Below are 18,119 nucleotides of genomic sequence, written 5' to 3' on the forward strand. Positions count from 1 at the left end.
CTTAGACGCCAGCGAGCGGACTCACGGCACATCTGGACGTCGGATGGGAGGCGGGAGATCTGAGTAAGCTCCTGGCTATTTTAAATTCTGTCTTTTTGCCCAAAGCACAGGGTGAAGTTTCAGGAACGCTGCTGAGAGCTCCCTTGCTCTGTCTTGGTGGTGTGTGCATGGGTGGTGTGAGTGCCTGTGCTCTGGGGAGGTGGGCAGAGGATGAGGGGTGGCTTTTAATTAAAAAAAAAACCAATCTAACTGTTTATTTGAGCCTTTCTTGCCTTTCAGTAGACACCTGGTTCGGCATCACAGGAGTAAGTGGAAGTCTTGTAAAATGAGACACCAGTCCAGACATCTGGCCCCTTCCCTTGGAAGAATAAAGCAAGCAGAACCTAAACCTCAGCTGCTTTCGTTTGAGTTCGTGCCTGTTCTCCTGAGCCTCCTCTCCTCCTAGTACGACTATCAAGCCAGAGCCAAATGCATTCACAAAGTGTGGGCAAGTCTCAAGACCATGGTTGTTGGTTTGGTTGGGTGGTTGGTTTTGGTTTCTTTTGGATTCATTTTTGGTTTTTTTTTGGTAGTTGTTGCCGTTGCTTTTTGTTTGTTTGTTGGGGTTTTTTTCAGTTTGGTTTGCCTTTTTTAAGCGTTGGTTGGTTCGTTTGTGCTGGTCGAGATTTGCTCTTATCGGACGTGAGGGAGAAGTGCCAATACAATCAAAGGCTCCTCCAACACTAATGCATTCACTGGCGGTACATCGGATGGGTCCCTACCTGTGACTGCACGTTGGCTCCAACCTGGGCCCCTTGGTAAGAATCCCCATTGAGAGACTGCACGCTCATGAACAAATCTCCAGAGTTTGACATGTTAAAAGAACTGGAAGAACCTGGAAAGGAAAGAGTTAGGCCCCTGAATCACAGAAAGGAAAAAAGATCCACCCCATGACTCTCAGCCAAGAGGAAGGAACAACATGCAAAGCAACCACAAAACCAAAACACACAATCAGGTTAGTAGTATGAAGAACAGAGCAAGCAAAAAAAAAAAAAGAAACCCAAAAAATTAGAAAAAAAGGATGCACTCTTGAGGTTATTCAAAGCCACATGTTGTTACAGCTCAATGCCAAGAACATTCTTCAACGGCTCCTCAGCTGGAGGAAGGATTCTTCATGCTCGAATGAGACAAACAAAACCCCGCCTGGAGGACTCGGACAGCCCCTTCCCTGCATTTCAGGCCATCAACATCCTTCAGGTAGCTTTGAAAATCTCGGCTGTTGGAGGTGTCCCCCCAGCAGACTGCCCCCGAGAACAGAATTACCCCAACGAGCCTCACTACTGAGGGCGGGGCGAGCAGCTACTGCTGTTCCCGAGCCCAGACCCGGGTGGATAAGCCCACTCTGCGCGGCTCTCCGTGGGGTGAGCACCCCCAGACACCACCCAGTCCCAGGGCCGGAGTTCCCGCTGAGCCACAGCGAGCTCTGCGAGGGAGCGGTGCGTGGGATTGGCCTCCAGGACGTCGGGAACCTGTCGCCGGTGGGAACCGCAGCTCGGAAAAACGCGAAGGAACCTGGGACAGACCCCCCGACACCCATCAGGTCAGCAAGCGTCTTTGGTTGCGATGGGCCGTGGGAGAACGCAAAGGTGTCGCACTCCCCCCCCTCCAGCTGCCCCAGGAGAACGAGCTCCGAAAGCAAATCCCCCACCGCACGCACCAGCCGCCAACGTTACGCTAAAAAATGGTAACGGCGGGGACAACTGGGTGGGATCAGGAAAAAAGCAGTAAGACGACCAATGAAAAGAAAAAAAACCACATCTGCCTTTGCAGAAACAAGGCTTTCTGCTTCCGGCTTCGAGACATCCGAGCTCCTCCTCACCTCCCCAACGGGAGAAGCAAAGCCATCGTCTAACTGGAAGGTGGGGGAGGAGGGAAGGGGGTTAAAAACTGAAATAAAAAAGGTTTTATGGGATTATTTCAGAACTTATCGTGCAGATCAGCGCGTTAAGTGTGAGACAGCTCAACGTGCAAGGTTGGGTTATATACATGACGTTAGCCTTGGAAAGGAGAGACTTCAGGGGCCCAGGTCAGCTACGCTTTCAGCTCCAACCCCAAATACACTCTCATCATCTCTGCTGCCACTTCCAACTTGGAAGACTGGCAACCGCAGTCCTGGTGGAGTTGCCCAACTATGGCTCATGCGTACGCTCTGAGAAATGCCTGGCAATCCCCTTCCTTTGGCTGGAGAGGGAAGAAACACGCTGGACAGACCCCTGCTCTGCCCTAGAGGGGGACCGAGAAGGATCCTCTCGAGAGGATCCTCCGAGAAGGAGTGTGTGGGAGGTCTATGCTGGATATTTCACATTCACTAAGCTCTCTGCAGCTCTCTGCAACGAGCCCTTTTGTCAGGTGATGGCAATTCTCAGATTTGAAGGCAAGCAGAAACAGCGCTGCTCGATACAACGCCCAAGACAGTCAAGAGACTCATCTTGAGCACAACGAGTCTTGGATCAGGAACCCTCCCACTGGTTGCCTGAAAAGAGCAGAGCCAGGAATAGCTCATTGTGCTCCCTGTCAACCCTGCCCAACGTGTTCCAGAGAGCAATCCTACAGCGCTGCGTAAAATGAGCGGGACTAGTCAGCAGGCAGCTGTAACCATCACCTCCTCTGCTCAGCTGGCAAAGGGCTCCTGTCACTTCCCGACCTCTCAGGTGACTTGCTATTTTAAAGGCAAAAAAAAGAAAAACCTAGGGGAACGAGCTGGCAGACTGAGGATTGCCCACCCTGACACTGCTCAGCGTTAAGCACGAGGATGGGCTCTTCTCACATAGGCAAAGATGCTTCCTACCCTGTTTTTTTAAACGATCTTTTTCACCACCGCCACAAACGCCCGGGGCATAACGCGGCTTCCTACTCCCGCAGGGGCTGAGAACCAAAGGACTTTGCAGCTACCACTCACAAGACTCAGAAAACATTTTCCTATTCTTTCAAGGTGAGCAGAAACCCACAAACACTCAGTGGCAAAGCCGAGGCCTCGGGAATCCCTGAGCACCTGACAGGGCACTGCTATCGCTCTGCCCCCAGCGAAGCAACATTTCATCCCACCTACCCGAAGAAAATCGTAACAATAACAACAAATAAAAACGCCATAAACTTAACTGATATTTTATTGAAACTTAACAAACCTGGCTGTAAAACTGAGACTGGGAGGGAGGAAATAAAAATAAACAAACAGCCACAAACTCCAGTTCTGAAGAGCGACGGTGTCTCGGAAATCATGAGGAGCGCTGGAGATGTCACTTACAAGATATACACTGCTATTGGCACGGGGTATTTTTACAATATATGTGCATATCTAAACGGTAAATATGTCTCGCCACTGATGCGGCTGCAAAGATAAATATGCGCATACCAATGGCCCCGCACGTATGGATGCGCTTGTATCGGAGCCGTAATTGCAGAGAGCCCTCTGCGCTGCCGCTCTCTGCTTCAGCACTCCGCCGCCCCCCCGCTAGCCACGGATGAAAATTATGATGGCCCAAAGTCTCAGAGACACGGCTAAGAGGGGCTGATGCACTGGGGTGGGAGAGGAATGCGAAGAGACTTGAAAAGGAAGACTCTGGTATCCTCCATGGAGGTGAGATCTGGGAATACAAGTCAAATCCTTCCGCTAGAGGAGGCTCTGTCCTAAATCTTCTCTGTCCCTCTGAAAGGTTGTGAACACACCAAAGGTTTTCAGTGGTCAGAATTTGATCTGGGACTCCTCAAGAACTGAGACGTAACAACCATCTTTGAGCTTCTGAACGCAGGAGGAAAGGGCTCGTATCCTGACATGGAAGACCCTTGATGCTATTGTGCGTAGACAAAAAAAAAAGCCCCGCACCAGAAAACCCCAACGCTTTCTATGGCTTGTAGCCGTGTGGAGCAGTGGTTCGTCTTCAGCATTCCAACATCTTAGCAAAGCCAAGACCTGTCACCACCATTCCTTAGCGCTGAGTTTCTCTCAGGGCATCACCAGATTCAGAAAGAGTGGTGGAAATGTTTGGACAAGCGACGGTGCTCAAATCTTCCTGCTGGGCGAAAGCCCACAGCGAAACAGTGCCCACAAAGTCTGCCACCCCAACATTTCCGATGAGTAAAACCCACTTCAGGTTGGCCTCCAATTCAAAAATATTCACAAGCTTGGCCACTGGTATTTCTTGCACCACTTCTCCAGCTGCTCCAGCTTCTCTACTGTCTTCTCTAATGTTCTGACAGTCTCCACTTCCACCTCAGATTTTCCAGGACCTCTAACAAGTCCTTTTCTCTAAAGTGTCTGACAATTCAAACGGCATCAAGAATAAACGAACACGGTAATAGTGGTGCTCACTGGAGCTGAAATCAAGACATCCTCAGCTGCTGCCTCAGACCACCTACCACCACCGAGAGGTCCCGCACACCGTACCCCTCAAGTTGACTTTGGCCATGTGTACCAGAGTCCTAATTGAGGTCGATGGCAATGGTGTAGATGCATTGAGAGCACAGAATTTACTCCCCCGGTGACTTCGCCTGGTGTTTCTACCACGGCCAAAGACGAGGGAAGAACGTGATGGACCACGTAGCTCCTCAGCTGGACAAAGCCACCGAGTGTGACGGCAAGTCTAAAAGCCTGGGATGACCCAGAAGGACATTTGCTCTTTTCCACTTGCTCAAGACAGTGAGAGCATGATCAGAACAGCCTCTCTGCTGAAGCAGGATCCTCTCCAGCACCGCACTCTGGATTGACGGTGACCCATTGCCACAAAAGGAAGAAGGCAAAGAGGAGAAGACACAGCAATCAGGTCTGAGTCTGATGAAATACATTTCCAGACAGCACGATCCCCTCCATAAGCAGCTTAGCAAGAGGGTTTTTACAAAACAAAAGGGTGAGTAGAAAAAAAACCCACAGTTCAGGTCAATTTTGGCTGCTCTGCATGGAAGATTTCACTGGATGTCATCACCTGCGCGTGGCCCTTGAGGACTCTGGTTGGCAAAAGGGTCTGTCCACATAAAATCGCTTTCATTTGCCATGTGGTTTTTGTGCTGAGATTGTCCAGGTAATCAAAGTGAGGATGGGGAGTTGTTAGCCCAAATGAGCCAGACATCTCAGCTTATTTGAACATCTGGCTGATAAAGCCCAACCGTGCGTAGTTGGGATGAGAAGGTGTTTGACATTCAGGCCTGGGTGACCGAGGGTGGGGGACCCTGCTCTGAACGTGCCAGATGGCCAGACAGATGCAATCCTTGCCCTTGTCAATGTGTGGCCAATCTCTTTGACTGACTGTAGCCATTCACCAATCTCCAGTAACATGGGCATCAATGCAGAGAACAGATGGGCCTGTGCAGCCACGGCAGAAATGAATTTAGCTCCTGTCCCAGGTCCCATCGCTTCCAGTTCCACCTCCTCTTCCAACACGATGGCCCTCCAGGGACTATATTGCTGGTTGCTTCTTTCTCATGACCTGCCCTCTGCCGACTCTCTTTCCTTCCACAAGCTCTACACAATGTTTTTAAACCAGAACATCCTAAAAATTCACTGCAAATCCAGCCTTTGTCCAGGTTCCTTCCTCAACAAAGTCTCAGCCAATGATCTGAAAACAGAAAAAGGGGTGGTGGCACCTGGGCCAGATTATGAACACTTTGCTTCTAGCAGAAGGAGGATGTCCATTGACCAGAGGAGGTTGATGTTTCCGGAGCACAGACAAGTGAACCAGAAAGAGAGCCCAGGAGCTCAAGTCTTACATGGTAATAACAAGACTGTTTGTCCTTCCTTGAAAGCGTAGTGCTACCCTGGGATTATTTTTAGCCCTTTACTGCAGGGTACGGGGCAATTTCTCCAAGAAACAGGCGCGTTGCTGCCTTGGGGAAGGCAAAGCAGCACCAGAGCACTGGCAGGCAATGGGGAAATGCCCATTCCACTACATACGGGCCAGATCCAAACCCCTTTAAGCAATTTGAAGCTGTTCCCTTTGCTATTCCAGACCTTTGGATCTGACTCCAGTTGAAGAAAGAGGAAAAAGAAGGGAAAGCATCAGCTTTCTCTTCGGTCCAAGCTGATGTCGACTGATGCATAACAGGTAGCAGGCATCTCCCTAAAACATGCAATTCTGCTTTCTGCCCTCCAGCCTTTTCTACACGGGGGTGTTAACGTCAGGACACCCTGCTTGAGTGAGCTGTTGGGAAAGGATGACATTTTAAAAACTGCAGCTAAATCTTCAGCAGTTCAAACAATGGAAGGAAAAGGGGGGAAAAAGACCCCAAACAAACCAAAAAGAATCAAAACTCCTGCAAACCATCTCTCTTTGGAAAACAGCGCTGCATCCACCTGAGTCCTCTGAGCACCTCAGCCGAGCTCGAACAGGCAGCCCAGCTCGCTCACAGGCAGCCCAGCTCGCTCACAGGCAGCCCTGGGCAAGGAGGAGGTGGGAGAGGTGCCAGCAGTATTTCTGACCTGCAACCAAAAGCTGCAACATCGCTGCTCTAGGTGGCTCCTGGGCAGATCCACATCACGTAACAGATCCCTAGAGATGAAGGGGATGTGCGTAGGGACTTCACTGACCAACTAAGCCCTTCTATCCCTTGCTTGCTCTATGCAAGCCATCCACAAGTCCCTGCAAGGTGTGGACGAGCCCCCCAGCACAGAGCGATCACCCACCACTTACCACATCAGCTCGTGGGTAATGGACTGCCTTTGCCTTCCCACCGCGGGGCTGGTTTGGGAGATCAGCCAGAGACATGTGCCACTGGTTTCTCCCCTTGTTTGACCCCTGGCTCTCCCTTTTCCACTCAAATCCTCCAGATCTGGGGGGTGCTTCTGGGGTGAGATTCCTCTGCTCCCTGTCACAGGCAGGGGTACGCTCACTATAAAAACGTGTCCTGAGAGCAACGGGCATTTACAGGGTGTATCACTGGTGGCCTACTTGATATGCAGCTTCTCCTGCTGCCCACCATCCTCTTTGCTCCCCACCTTTCCCTTCCTCCTCGGCAGCCTACCTGATAACAGCAAGCATCACGCCCCGGTGAAAGGGTACCACAAGAAAGAGCTCAAACGCACCAGAGTGACCCATTCCCACTCTCCCTCCCACCCCTAAAAAGAAAACAGGCACACAGATATTTGCACGGATAATGAAGCACATGGCACCCATAAAGTTCGCTTTTTTCCCCTCTTTTTAAACAAATCTCAATTTTCCATTGCTCTTGGGAGTAGAACATCCCCCCCGCCAGCAGCCCGGGATCATTTTTGGGTTGGCAGGACCGGGCATGACCTAAGCCTCGCTCTCGAGCAGAGGAGTTGAAATGTGGGCAAAGTGCCTTGTGCCTTTGACCCTCAAAACAAACAAATGGGAACCACAGCAAATGGGTGGGAAAGGGAAGGGAATGACCCATGGATTTCCCTGGATCGCACTGACACAAAGGGAAAATAAAATTCACACTGAGCACACTCTTGCAGGCGATCCAGACACTGTCACGTAAAGCAATCAAAGGTAACCACAACAGAAAGGAAATCAAAGGATAAAAAACTACCCCAAACAACCCCCAAAATGGCATGAGTTAGGAGAACCCAGAAATGCTGGGTTTATCCCTTAAGGCCACTCATGCTTTCAGCCCCAATGAAATAAAATCATTATGCAACGACTTCTTAATGATTTTCTTTTCCTCCCCTCCCCCCCAAAAGCGCAAGCAATCCCAGCACCGTTCTGCACATCATTTTTCTGGTTTTGTTGTTTACCACCCATGCACGTAACCCCCAACGCGGCACCGTCGGTCACGAGGTCTGACCACATGGGTGTTCCAATGAAAGACAGAAAAGAGAAAAGAAAACAAGAGGAGGGGAGGTGGAGAGGAAAAGCAAAGAAAATAAAGCCCCGCCCCCCAAAACAACCCCCAAAACCAAACCCATCTCTTTTTTTCTTTTTTTAAGGACCACGAAAGTGAGACAACCAAAACCAGAAAAAAAAACCCTGAAATAACCAAAAGGAGAAAACAAGAGAGAGATTAGAGGGAGGGGAAAACAAACGAAAAAAACGAACATTAATGACCCAAAATAAAAAAAAAACCCAAAAACTAACCAGCTGAATTGGGAGTTGAGGGTGAGTTAGCCTGGCTTCCATGGGCTGACACATTGGTAGCCGTGACAGCCGTTTTGGCAGCATAAATATTGGCTTCCTCTTGAAATTTACCTATGTTCTTCTTGTACCGGATTCTCTTATTTCCAAACCAGTTTGATACCTAGAGTGAGTTTAAGAGAACACAAAGATGTTAACGTTCCGGCTCCAGCGAGTGTGGCTGGGTGAGGGAGGTGGATTAGTTCAGGTTAAGCACTGCATATCCTTTTGCCCCTGTCCCGTTTTCCTAGCCCTGGAAGGAAGCACCTACCCGCGTGCGCCGCTCCAAGTCCAGGGAAGGTGGTTGGACTCCCTTGGGAGTGCTGGGTTTGTGTGGGTATGTCTGGTTCCTCTAAGGATGGGATGGGATGGGATGGGATGGGACGGGACGAGACAGGACGGGACAGGATGGGGGTGGAGATGGGGATGGGGATAGAGAAGGGGATGGGGATGGCGATGCGATTGGGGATGGGATGGTGATGGGATGTTCCTCAGGAACTGCTAGACCCACCCCATGAAAGTATCAGATGGGTTTAAAAAACACCTGAGAAAGTCAAATGACCCTGAAATTGCACAATTTGAAAACACATCATTTGGGAACTTTTTATTTGCCTCCTCCTTGGTATCCCTTTGTCAGGGACAGATGCCCCAATTCCCAGATGCCACTTCTCCTCCCTTTGGAGAAGCCATTGTGGGAGAACACCCAACTAATTTACTCAGACCTAGCTGACACAGAAAATTGCCTAGATATCACCAAAGCTCTGATTTTGATCCATATGAGCGAAATCAGTGCAAGAGGCCAGAAGTGGCTGCTCTTCATCCAAAAAAACACTACTGAAACTGGGAGCTGCAGGGGAAGGCTGGAGAGGGAGCACAGGGCTAACTTTGGGCTCAAGGAACAAGTGTGTCTCTTGGAAAGGGACAGGAGATGTTCCCACTGTGTTTGCCCAGAGACCAGTATGGGTCTGATGTGTCTAAGAACCTAAAACCGCGCTCAGTGGGGCTAGTGGCTTTATTTTAAAACAAATAAAGAAGCAGGATGAACTCCTTCACAAGTCAGGGGGTGGCTGAAAACGACGGGCCAGATCTGGAGGCGGAACAAAGCGGTGCAGCCCTGCTTGTGCCAGCTCTGGCGAAAGCTGTGTCCCTGTGCCTGCAGCAGACCTCAGAAAGCCCCAAGGAGATGTCCGAGGAGGGATCCTCACAGACGGTCAGGGTGATATCCTGGGATCAGCAGTATGGATGTTTGACAGAAAGGTTGCTTGGACAACCTGACTGGTGCCTGGGTAAATACCCCAAAGTTGGCATGTCAGAGGGTCAGCACAGCGATAGCCTAACACTGAAGTCTGTGCAACCAGGCTGTGGTGTCTGGAGAAAACTGCTTCCCAGGGAAAGTGTCAGAATACCTTCCATGAGCTCAGCATTCCTAAAATCCCACTCAGTACCCTGCTGATGAGAGCCCTGTTCACTCCCGGGCACTATGTCGCACTGAACAGTTTCAATGAAGACGCGGGAAGTATTCATCCTACAGTTTGGGAAGCAGCTCTCGGCTGCTTTGACAACACTGAACGTGGAGAATCAGGAGAACGTCTTCCTATGTGAGGGTCTGTAAGCTGAAGACAACCCCCAGCCGCCCCTGACCTTGTTTGAGAAAGCTCATTGGGATGAAGAGGATGGGCAATTGCCAAAGGATGCTGCAACTCTCCCAGGAGAGCTCCAGCACTCCTAGGATAGCTTGGAGCTGCAGTCCCAAGCGCAGACTGATCTCTTTGGTGGGACTCCCTTTGCACATCAGTGCTCCCCTTTCCAAATGGATGGTCCAAGCACCAAGACACAGAAGACAATACTGGATGCTCCAACCGGTCGATATCCTTCTGATGTTGGGGGCCCCAGAGCTGGACGCAGAACCGCAGGGGAGGTCTCACAAGAGCAGAGCAGAGGGGGAGAATCCCCTCCCTCGACCTGTTGGCCACGCTGCTCTGGATACAGCCCAGGATACGATTTATATTAAAACTTGTGAAGCAAAGAACGTGCTTACCCTGGCCAGTCTTTGAGTTCAGATCAACTCTGCTCATGACTTGCACAGATTTATGCTGTCCCATGTTCCCACTTGGCCCCAGCGAAAACAGAGACCTGGACGTGTGTTTGTTTCTGGCTTCTTTGGATGAAGAAGAGAGAGAGATCCTGGAGACTGGCACAAAGCAGCCGTGATACAGCACGGCAAAAAAATACCCTGGAGCGCAGCATTTCTCCTGGGCATTTTCTCTTTGCGAGGGACTCCTCGTAAGTGTGAACAGATGAATTAAAAGTGAGAGGGGAAGCACAAGGACAACCGTCATTCTACGTAAGCCAATATGTGCCGTCTCTCGTAGGTGACTGGGCAGAATCAACGTCTGGGTCTCCTGACCCTGGAGATGCAATCGGAGTCGCTCAGCAGGCATTCACCACGGGGATCACACCTACCCTCGGACGCTGTTGCTCCTGCTGACGGCAGACATGCTCCCACAAGGACACCAGATGCTACTGCTGCCTTCAGTCTACTCAAGCGACAAACAGGCATGTGCCTTGGGCTGGGAAGCGGCTCAAGAAGGGGAATGGGAGCAATGGGAGCTTAGATGGAGCACTAAGCTCACAGGAGGACCAGACTAAACTACCAGAGGCTGTAATGATTGGCTTTAAATCCTGCAGCTTGCTCCAAAAAGAGAGGAAATAACAAGGGCAGGCCTGAGCAGTGTACAGCTGATTGTTTCAAGGACTGACTGCACTCCTCACAAATCCCAGCAGCTCCCAGGTCAAAGCTATGGACTTCAGGAACTATGTGGCTGCCTTGAATGTACGGAAATAATTCAATTTGTCTTTATTGACCACTCTTCTTTAAGGGATAAGGAAGTTTGGGAGATGTCATGTTTCGCAGCACAGGAGTAATGACAGAGAGAAACGACCCCGAGAAAGCCCACCCTCCTTGAGCACAAACTATAGCCATTAGCCTGTCTGACCCAAACCCTTCCCACCAGGACCTTGTCCATTCTACCTTATCGAGCAAAATCTGCACAACTCTTCCTATTGCCTTCAAATCCCTTGGCTTGAAGAATGGACTTTCAGCTCAAAAGAGCTGTTTTTGCAAGCCAGCTCAGCTCTACTTCCTTGAGGAGAAGACTTTGCCTGCGTGGGTCACACCACATCACTTCTGTACTGTTAACACCTCGGCTGTACAAGCTGCCGTTGCTCCATGAAGCCTTCATCCCTTCTAAATCCTCTCCCAAACTCGCTTTTTCCATCCATGGTTTCAGTCTGCAAGTCTGCCATCTGCTCTCCCATACACTTCCACTAACTCGAGCTAAACTCAGTGGCTAATTAAATGCTCAGTGCTGGGACGTGGTGGACTTGACTGAGCTTCGGAGCGCCCTTGACCACGCTAAGGCTTCCCATTAGCAGGAGCTGTATTTGCTGTATTTCTGAGCTCTCTCACCTGTGAGACTGTGATGCCGCATTTCTTGGCTAGCTCTTCTTTGGCTTCCTCACTGGGGTAAGGGTTGCTGAGATGGGAATAGAAATACTCATTCAGGATTTCCGTAGCCTGCTTGTTGAAATTTCGTCTCTTCCGCCTTAGGATGAAGAAAGAGGGGGAAATAAAGGAAAAGGAAAGGGAATCAGTGCCAGGGATGCAGAAATAGGAACACAATTTTAGATACTCTGACTTTCCCCACTTCCCTCCCTCCTTCCCCTGCTCCTGAGAGCACGGACTGCAACAGACTCATGGCCAGGAAGCTTCCCATCGGCACCCTGCCAGTGACTCCTCTCTCAGCACCTTCCAAAGCAATTAAATCTCCATCTCGAATTATGACTGTATCCTCCAGCTCACAGAAGAGTCTTACACCTGGCACCCAGCTCCTATACCTGGGAAGGTGACTCCCAACACCTGCCTGCCCTGGCCAAAGACATCACTGCTCCTCTGCAAAGCTCCGTGCCAAGAAAGCAGCACTGGAAATATTCTTGGGGAAGTCTGTTCCGTTTACAGCTGGGCATTATCTGTCTGTTACCTCTTCCCTTGTACGCCCAGTGCAGCTGCCTCTCCTCCCCAGCTCAGGCTGCAGCCTAAGTCACAGCCTGCAAGTAGCCAGCTTGGGGAGTGAAGTAATTCTACAGCAAATCAGAAATCTGGGATAAGGGAAACAGAAGGAAAAGAATAGGAACCTAGAGGGGACAGGATGGGCTGGAGTATTGGCTTTCATTCCTAACGGAAATGCATGTTTTCACCTCAGAGGTTTGTTGGCATACGCTGCAGAATTTCCTTCTGCCGCAATGAAACCAGGATGTGCCATTTTTGAGGTACAGCCTGCGACAGAGGCTGGGTGCCCTGAATTGCTGTCCCCTCCCCTGCTGAGCCACGGGCAGCTAAAGGATGAAGAAGGTAAATAGCTTCTGCAGCTCAAAGCCAAGAGACACAGCCCTTCAGATGGACCTGAACCCACTCCAGACCCCATCAAAAAACCTCTCCCAGGCCTGAACAACACTGCAGGGTGGGTGGGGAGAGAGGTCTGTTGGGGTGAACTCACCGTGCGTCCAGAAATCGGGAGCGCAAGATCATGACGGCTTCACACGTGCTTTGCTTCAGCTGCATCTGGATGGAGCTGAACTTGCGGTGGATGATGCTCACCATCCGCTCGATCTCCTTCGGTGAGATAGGTCGGGTCCGGCTCTGCTCACGCAGCAGGTTCATCACGTGGGTGGTGAATTCGTTGCATGCCTGGGATGGCAAGAAAAGCAAAAGAAACCCCAGGATCGGAAGGTCATTCGACGGCGTCGAGAACAGAGGCAACGCTGCTAAGGAAGGAGACGTGAGTGGAGGTCCCGATGGCTGGAGGGGTTTGGGGGCAGACCCAGAGCAGGAGCGTGCTGGCTTTTGGGGGAGGGATAAAATTCTTTCATCTGACAAGCACAGCTCCAAGAGAAACTCCCAACAAACACACTGAGAAAGGCAGGAGCCAATTTTTTCGCTCTCAGGGATCATGGATGGGGCAGGGGCGGGTGAAGCCCTAGGACTCACGTAAAGCATGAACAACCAGCCACCGTTTTTCTGGATGGGACCAGAGAAGCGACAGATGTATCTGAGGAGGACCATGAACCTTCTGACCTGCTGCCCCAGCTGGACCCCAGCCCCACGTGCCCTGCAGAGCCCTTCTGCTTCACAGCAGCAGCTCCCCGAGACACGGCCCTGCTCCGCTCGCTTAGCACATCAGGTAAGAAGTAAATAATGATAACAATTAAAGCTTGAGTGAGGCAGGAGCCCTGACAAATAAGGGCAAGTAGGTAATAATCCCAATTAGTTTGCTGCTGGCACAGCACTGTCTGCCTGCTCCTGTGAGGACAGGGCAGTGAGAGGAGCCAGGGGACAAGTGAGGGGTTTTGAGGCCGGATGAAGGCCACTTCATTGCCCTCTCCTCCAGCTCCATAAGCACTTCTCAGGCACGACAGGATCCTCTGATTCCCAGAACCAAGCCCTGAAAACCAGACTGAGAGCAGCACTTGGGCACTGATGGCTCGAGAGGCCTTCTGTGGGCATGGGACACAGGCAGTTCTGGGGAAAGCATCCCCACTTCCCACTCCATGATGGGAACAAGGGGCTAGCAGGGGAAAAAAACCCACTTATGTTGTGGACTGGTGACATGGACTTGACTAACTATCTCCCATATCACCCCTTCCAAGCTGAACCCCCACCCACGGCCCAGACTCAGGAAGGTGACATCCCCGAGAGCCTCTCCAATTGCCCATCACCAGCTTCGGCTGACAGCTCCCGTCTCCTGGGGTGAGCGCCGGCCGCGACAGCTCTCAGCCGGGTGCCTCTTTACTCCCAGACACCCGAGCAATTTCAGCTCATCTCCTCTTGGCGTGAAATAAAGAGCATTAAAGGCGAAATTGCCGGTGAGCGCTGGGCTGTCACAGCGGCGGCCAGGCGCCGTGAGAAGCTGGGTGCTGAGCACCGCCAATGGTGGGACTGGAGAGAGGGGCATGGAAGACGAGAAACCCCGAACCCTGGTTTGGCAGGACTGTGGGTGATGATATCAGAGATGTGGACCGGCACAGCCATCGGCAAAACAACTCGGTGGCAAAACCAATCCCACCAGTGGGTTGTGAGAATCACAGAATCACAGAATGGTTTGGGTTGGAAGGGACCTTAAAGCCCACCCAGTCCCACCCCCTGCCATGGGCAAACCACTAGACCAGGTTGCTCCAAGCCTCATCCAGCCTGGCCTAGAAAAGGAGAAGGAAAGATGTGGCCCATCTTGCCCCATGGGGTTGGGGTAAAGGCTTCTCTCACCTGTGCGTCTCTTTGGGGAGCAAAAATGATGCAGAAACAAAACCAGAAACGCAAACAACCAAAACTCCTGCCCGAGGGGAGGACGAAGCTAAAGGACAGCCCTGAAGCCTGTCCCCAGCTCTTCCAAGCGACTCCAGCTCCACCCCGGGGCACCCGTCTAAAGGAGCTCCGCACCACCCCTGGGTGTAGGTCTGAAGATGCCGACCAGCAGCCACAGCTTGGCCAACGTGACACCTGAAGGGGCGAGACATCCCCCAGCCCCGCTCCCCCAGCCAGGTGGGGGGTCCCCAACCAAAACGGGGGCCGGGCTGGCTCGCCCGGACAGACCCCAGCATCGGCAGCCCCGTCACACCGGCAGCGACAGCGTTAAACCTGAAATCCCGCCTGGCTGCAGAGCCCATCCCGCGCCCCAGAAGGAGGGATGCTTTTGTGCTCGCACTCCCGAAACCACAACCTCGGGGTAAAAACCACATTCATCGCAAGGGCAAGACGCGTGGAGACGAAGAGAGGTCTGCAAAACATCTGGAAGCATTTAAAAGAAACCGGTTTTGAGCCGTGGCCTGTGAAGCTTTTCGTGCAATTGTCAGCGTTAAAACAGCTGCATCCATGACCCAAATTGGGTTTTTTTAAAAGAATCATTTTCCTCAAGAAAAAAGCCACTTTTTTTTTTTTTTTTGGTCTGGAAAACAAAGCAAATTTCCAAGCAGAAAAAAATATTCAAGGAGGATTTTAATTCAAGCCTCGCTTGGAAAAGTGCCCGCACCGAGACTTATTAGGGGCGGAGCACAAAGGAAAAATCAAAGAGGCAACCCATGCTGAGCCTATTCTCACCCCACATCCCAGCAGAAAAACCCAACCCTAAAAAAAGCACGTTTTCACTCCAACACCCAGCAACAGTTCGCATTTGCCCACGCTCTCCTAACAATAGATGTCAGTAGCGATCCAGGCTGCGCACATCCACCGGCACCGGACGCTGGACGCTGGACTGCTCTGGCCCCTACTCCCACCACCCCTGGGAAGGCCAACCCTTGCCCTCCACCGCGAAGGAGCCTGTTACCTGCTCGTACTTCTCCAGCTCCGTGTGGTAGATCTGCCGGATCTGGGAGAGTTTGGCTCTGTAGTCGGAGTGTTCCACCGAGTTGTCGGAGCCGGCTCCTCCCGATGCGGCGGCGGCGGCAGCGGCGGCGGCTGAGCCGCCTCCTTTTTCGGGGCCCGCTACCCCCTCGGCCAGGAGCATGTTGTCTAACCGCATCAGCTGGGGGTCCGTGGGCTCCTCTTCCTGCGCTCCCCGGATGCTCAGCACTGCAGGAGACACGAAGGGGAGAGGAAAACCTGAGTCATGCCTGGGGCTTAACTCGGGGAAGGGGATGCTCATCCAAAAGGGATGTTCATCCCCAAAAGGGATGCTCATCCCCAAAAGGGATGTTTATCCCATGTTGTAATGGTGGGGCTCAGTCCCCACCAGTGGGGCTTTTCTTCCTTTCCCAAGGGTACCCCAAAAGGTTGTCTGCCTCCTGGGCTCTCCAGCCCAGCAGCAGCATGGGGGGGCACTCCAGCTCCCCTCCCAACCTCTTCCTCTCCTTCCCAAAGTAGGGAAGAACGGGCACAGAGCTCACTGCAGAGGTAAACCAGAATGCCACACTCCGCGTTCAAGTACGCAGTGAAACTGCTACCACCACCAACCAAAACACCACTGATTTACCCGTTCTTGCTGCCAGAAGTGACAGGGACCACATCCTGACTCAAGCACAGGATGGGAAGTCAGGGCCAGATCTCAGCTAGCCCAGGGGTCCTCTTGGGTCAGCTGATGTGATGTTTCTGGCCTGATCCTGCACCATTTGCACCAGCCCTCGACCCCAGATGGCAGAGGGAAGAAGTACAGAGCCTGGAGCTGACTGTGCCTCAGTTTCCCCATCTTTAAATACAGATGACAGGGCCTTGCAAGGCCGTGCTTTTAGCCACCCAGTGGAAAAGCAAGCAAAAACCCGATATGAAATACATTTTATTCTTTGGAAAACACATTTTTTTATAATCCAGTCATTCCAGTGACGTCTAAACCGTGCTAAGAAGAGGGGTGATAATAAATCAACCCTCCCAGAGCGACTTGCCAAGGAGAGAACTTTCCTCCCCTTTTGTACTCTCCGCCTCAATTACTTTTTTGAGCAAAAGTCATCCTCCTGCAAGAGCTTTCCTGGGAAAACCACATGGGAACATCCCAACTGCTTGGGATGCCCCAGGTCTGAAGGATGGGGGTGTCCTATGTGTCCCCTGTCTCCCCCTCCATGGTTTGTGTTTGAACAGAGAAGCATAACCTGAGATTTCTGCATGCACATGCACACAGAGGTGTGCACAGCTGCAAAGTAAATAAAATAAACCCTTGATAAGTGAACAAAAAGGACATTTTCTGAAAGAAATTGTATTTCCCCATCTCGTCCGGAACAGGAGCTCAAAGTACTTTGCAAACATCCCCCCTACCAGTGCACACACTCGTGCACATCCAGAGCCGGGTTAATGCCGCATGGATTTTAATCAAGCCGTGCCTGCTTACACCCCAGATGAATTTGACCCCCTGAATCCACAGCACAAACAAGAGCAAGTGATTTTCCCCTGCCAGTTTTTTTTTTAAGAAGTTCTAAAATCAGTTGGCAAAGTCAAACCAAAGTAGCTAAAAAAACAGTGTTCTTCCTCACTGAAATAAGGTAAGAAGGATACAGCTATTATCAGCATAAAATCAAAGTTTTGACTCTGTTGAGACGTCTTCTAGTGTTCTGGCTAACACTAAAAAGAGCTTTTTTTTAAGCCTCGAACCCCACAGAAATCATTATTTTCAGAAATCTAGCATTTATTGGCATTTTTGTGATTAAAACATTGGCTGTCAGCAAAGGTGGGAAGGTCGGGGGGAGAGGAAAGAAAAGAAAGAGAAAAGCCCAACAACAGTAAATTTGCCAACAAAATGAGCTAATGATAAATAATTCCACGCTAGGGAGGATCACTTCTACAGGGATGGGGGCATTGTGCCAAATTTGGAGCCGGGTGCCAGTTGCCGAGCCCCGAGGAGACAGGTCCGGCATCCCCCTCCACCGTGGAAGCCTTCCCACGGCACCCAGCCGAGGAATAAATCCGATGGGAGAGGTCAGATTTCATCAAGAAACGGGGTCTGCTGTCCATAAACTGAAACAAGAGGTAAAGGTAGCCAAAATCCTTAAAAAGAGAAGAGGAAAGGTGACAGGCTGCAGGTGAGAGACAAGCTTGCTAAGAAATAAAAGAGAATAAATTTTTCTCCTTCCAGAAGAAAAAAAAAAAATCACTAAAGCACATCAAACAGCCCAAATATAAATGGAAAGCAACACGGGTGAAAAAAGAATAGAATTAACGCTCCCCAAAATAAGCAAATCAAAAGCGGAGTTGCCAAAACAGATGCACCTGGATTTCAAAAGGGAAATATTTTTAGATTAAAAATCTCCGGAATCATTGACCTGACAGGTAGGCACGAGTGATTAATTAGCTGATGTTTAGCGAGCTGCTTCCCGAGGAAAAGCACTGTACAACCCCTGAGCTTTCTTACCCTGCGCCACACAACGGACCAGCGCCCGCCGGGGGTCTGCATCCCCAGCATCCCACGGATGGACACGCGTCCCCGCCGCAGAGACCCGCAGCCAGCCGGGGACGGCGCGGGGGTGGCTGCCCCCTCGGAACAA

The 18,119-nt window shown here is 51.1% G+C and overlaps 1 protein-coding gene across 1 annotated transcript; it reads right to left on the reverse strand.

Annotated features, from left to right (window-relative positions):
• Positions 1–761: 761 nt before the first annotated feature.
• On the reverse strand, positions 762–15,723 carry LOC104513418 (pre-B-cell leukemia transcription factor 1; the record flags this gene model as incomplete). Its single annotated transcript, XM_010156757.1, has 5 exons — positions 762–874; positions 8,067–8,226; positions 11,572–11,707; positions 12,659–12,849; positions 15,479–15,723. Coding segments are annotated over 5 exons (845 nt in total), but the record flags the coding sequence as incomplete, so codon positions are not given.
• Between the last annotated feature and the right edge of the window lie 2,396 nt (positions 15,724–18,119).

Source organism: Eurypyga helias, unplaced genomic scaffold, assembly GCF_000690775.1.
Source record: "Eurypyga helias isolate BGI_N326 unplaced genomic scaffold, ASM69077v1 scaffold31428, whole genome shotgun sequence".
Lineage (NCBI taxonomy): Eukaryota > Metazoa > Chordata > Aves > Eurypygiformes > Eurypygidae > Eurypyga > Eurypyga helias.